At 29.6% G+C, this 3,772-nt stretch overlaps 1 protein-coding gene across 1 annotated transcript; it reads right to left on the reverse strand.

The window, feature by feature from the left end:
• Positions 1-924: 924 nt before the first annotated feature.
• LOC108622743 (talin-2-like) lies at positions 925-3,650 on the reverse strand (the record flags this gene model as incomplete). The annotated part of the gene is made up of 2 exons (XM_018020822.1): positions 925-1,022; positions 3,147-3,650. Coding segments are annotated over 2 exons (602 nt in total), but the record flags the coding sequence as incomplete, so codon positions are not given.
• Between the last annotated feature and the right edge of the window lie 122 nt (positions 3,651-3,772).

The raw sequence follows: 3,772 nt of genomic DNA on the forward strand, positions 1-3,772 counted from the left end.
TCATTTTTTTTAATCCTTCATATTTTTGAGAAACTAGTAATTATTAACATATTATATGGTTCTCTTAAAAATATAGAACAAAATAAAACTGTTTTATTCCAAAGAACAACTAAAAATCATCCAAGATAATTTATGTAGAGGCAAAAATTATAGCACAAGTCAAGGAAGATGATCCCTCGTACAAAAAGAAGTATGACAGATGTAAAATAAGTTTTTTCCATGCGAAGTTTCGTCCAAGGAAAAATGTTCATGATAATTGTTTTGTCATACTTTTCACACCCCATTAAAAATTGTATTCGAGTAAAGCGAATTTTCTGCTTCGTCTCGATATGGTTCCAAATAATTTTAGAGATAAAAATTGATTTTTAGTTATTTTCAAGATAAAGATTACAATTCTCACACATTACGGAAAGATTAATATTGCAATTTAAAAAAATTCAAACTAATCGAACCGTCTGCTTTAATTCTCAAAACAAGAATGTTTCCAAATAATTTCAGAGACAACATGTGATTTTAAGGTCTATTCTACTTCTGTTCTCTGTCTTTCCATTTTCTAATTTTTTTACCAGTAGCACTAATTGACATTTCTGTGATAATTCTTGACAATTTCGAAAATTATGACTTAATCCCAATTTCATATGAACTATCTGATTTTAAACAAGATCCTCGATATCGATTTGCTGTGAAATAGCCGTTAAGATAATTGCATAATGTTCGCTTGATCATGTAATTCTGAATAGAAATTCAAAATATGTTACATAACTTTTTGACGAAAATAAATATTTTTAAATGAAGAATCAAGAGTGGGTATCATTTCTCTTTCTACAAACTAGATAGAATAATTTATATAAAAAAAAGACACTGAATTTTAGAATGTACTCTATGATGGAAAGTATGAAAGTTTACTATTTTAGAAGAACTTACCATCTCCACCGGCTCTTATAACAGCAGGTATGGCAACAGAAACAGCTTCTACGTTTCCTTTGCCAATGTTGCTGGTCTCGTGCTGCATTATCGTTGCTCTATAAAAATAAATACATATAAATAACAATCTTACTCATAATAAAATATTATCTACTTAAGCAAAGGTTCATTAAAATCGAGTGGCGCTGCTAAGATCCATAAACAACAAAATTCAGATTTTTTCGATTTTCGGCCTAAAATTTAAATAACCTGAGAAAATTCAACATTTTCCAATGCATCCAACTTTTTTATATCTTGACAGATTTTAACGAAACTTTCTACGTGCATACAACATCTGCAGAAGGCAGGTTTCAAATTTTTATTAGAGATTCGAATAAGAAGATTTAAAAATTGTGCCCTTTGTGTTTTTCTTCGTAAATCTGATCTACAGCAATTTTCTTTAATAGTTTGATATACATCATATAGTCAACTAATCTCTCTTTATCTAAAAAAATTAATTCGTTAAATGTTAAAAAAGTTATTCAACTGTAAGATGTCTACGAATATTTATGGACCTCACTGTGCGTAAAAGAAGAGAGACACATTATTTTTTTAAATATAGTACGTTCGTTTTTTTTATATCGCACTAGAAACGTTCAAGACGTATAAAATGAAAGATTTACTTTAGGCGTCGTGCCTCTTTTATTTTTGCTTCCACATATTTCTTTTGCTTCTGCCTTAGAAATTCTTCCATCACGTCACTTATATTAGTTTTAGAACCTAAAATTTGTACTATTCAAATGATTTAAAGAAAAGAAAATAAATGTATGAACTTTTGTCAATTCACAATGTAAAGTTGAACACAGTAAGCCGAGAAGTGTAAATCTTAACGTCCATCAGTTGTATACAATGGTTCTAATAGAGCTTAGATAGTTACTCTAACAAGCATTACTCTAATTGATAACAATTAGTAAGTGCAAAAAAGTAGGGAGAAAATGCTATATTGAACAATTTAATTTTAAATCGATTTTTTACTTGTAGTATACTAAATTATATAGACCCATTGAAAATATAGATTACACATCTTCTTATGAACCGAAAAAAATGTTATGACTTTCATTACTTAGATATTCTATATTAGAAATCACTCACGCAATCAATAACTGTAGGAATCTACGTAAATGTACAAAATATATGAAAGACGAAATAGAAAATTCAGATGTTTTCAGTTAAAATTGATTGATAACTGCGACGTTACATTTCAATAGTCAACAATTGTAAAAATGTGAAATTTCTCAAAACTTTCGCATTATTATTATCAACATCACTCAAAATAAGAAATGATGTATGATATAAGGAAGAATTATTTTTCCGACACCCAACGAAGAAATTTGGCGTCTTTTTGTATCATCTGCAGTTTATGTGCTTCTTAATATCATGAAACTTTCGATTTGATTTGAATTACTTAAAATCATCATTATAAGTTTTGTGTACAATATAACATTGATGGTATCAATTTAAAAAATGTATGTAAACCTTGATATTTTATATGCCTTGATATTTATGTGCATTGCAAGTATTCTTTATATTCTGTGCGTAGTGCACAAAATCTACTAATAACTTGCAAAAGAACACTTTTGAGTTTAGGAATTCATTCATTAAGAAGTTAATTAGTATCGCCAAATTTAAATCTCTTTATGTACTATTTTCGATATTTAATATTTCCGATTCTAGTGGATGGAAATTCATGAAAAAGATCAGAAACATTCTAATATACCAGAAAAACATGTCAAAATTTTGTGAAGTCATTCGATCCGCATTTAACATTGGAAAAAATTCAGTTAATTTTCAAATTCCGAAACAATAAATTCTAATCATCCTTTTATTGTTCCGATTCTTATCTCCGATTTCAATGTACAAAAAGTGTTTAAAAATTCATAGATACAGTAAGAGCAGCATATGTGAGAAATTTTTCAAATCTTTTTATCCATAATTTATGTTAAATAACAATTTATCAAGTTGTCCAATTCTTGAGTAATGAATTTTAATCACTTCTATATACTTGTATTTTTATTCTCTGATTCTAATGTATAAAAAATTATACTATCAATGTACTATCATACAAGTAGTATATGTGAGAATTTTTTCAGATTTTTATGTTGCACGTTGTTTACCCTAGCCCACTCAAGGACAAAGATATAAGCAAAAGTCGGATACTTTTCGAAAAGTAAAGTAATGCTTACTTTAACGGCGAAACGCTATCTTCGACCATTGTAGACCCCTCGTCTCCCTCGATCCCAAAATGATCCTTAGCTTTTTGTTTCTTCAGAATAATATCAATATAACCAGCGATTAATTGAAGTATCTGTTCAGCTTCTGTGGTCTGTACACAGTAATACTGATCCGAATAATCACCAAAATCGAGAGTAAACGTGTTAGGAGAAGCGCCCCAACGACGAACTGTAGTCAATGGCCACGTTTTCAATATTTCTTTTGTCTTTTCGTCCAATCTTAAAACTGAATCCTTAGTAACGCCTAACAAACGCGGCACCAATTTGTTTTTACCCTTCATTTTCTCCTTTACCAGAAAGAATGTGACGCCGTAAGTGCTTAAAGATCTGGCCGTTTTCGTGTACAAGACTTTCGCATCCAGTTCGGACAGACCGATGTGTTTTTTGTGATCTGCGAATATTTTCTTCTCGATACCCTTTACTTTCAGGTAGGACTGCGGCAAGAATTCTTTCAGGCTGAAAAAGAAGAGAGAATAAGTTAATTATAATTGCTATCGTACGAAATCACAATATCAAAATTGTATTTTATTTAAATATTTGTGGAATTAAGAGTATTGATTGTAGTTCGTTACAAAATT

This window comes from Ceratina calcarata, unplaced genomic scaffold (genome assembly GCF_001652005.2).
Source record: "Ceratina calcarata isolate Rehan_Ccalc_2016 unplaced genomic scaffold, ASM165200v1 scaffold2359, whole genome shotgun sequence".
Taxonomy (NCBI): Eukaryota; Metazoa; Arthropoda; class Insecta; order Hymenoptera; family Apidae; genus Ceratina; species Ceratina calcarata.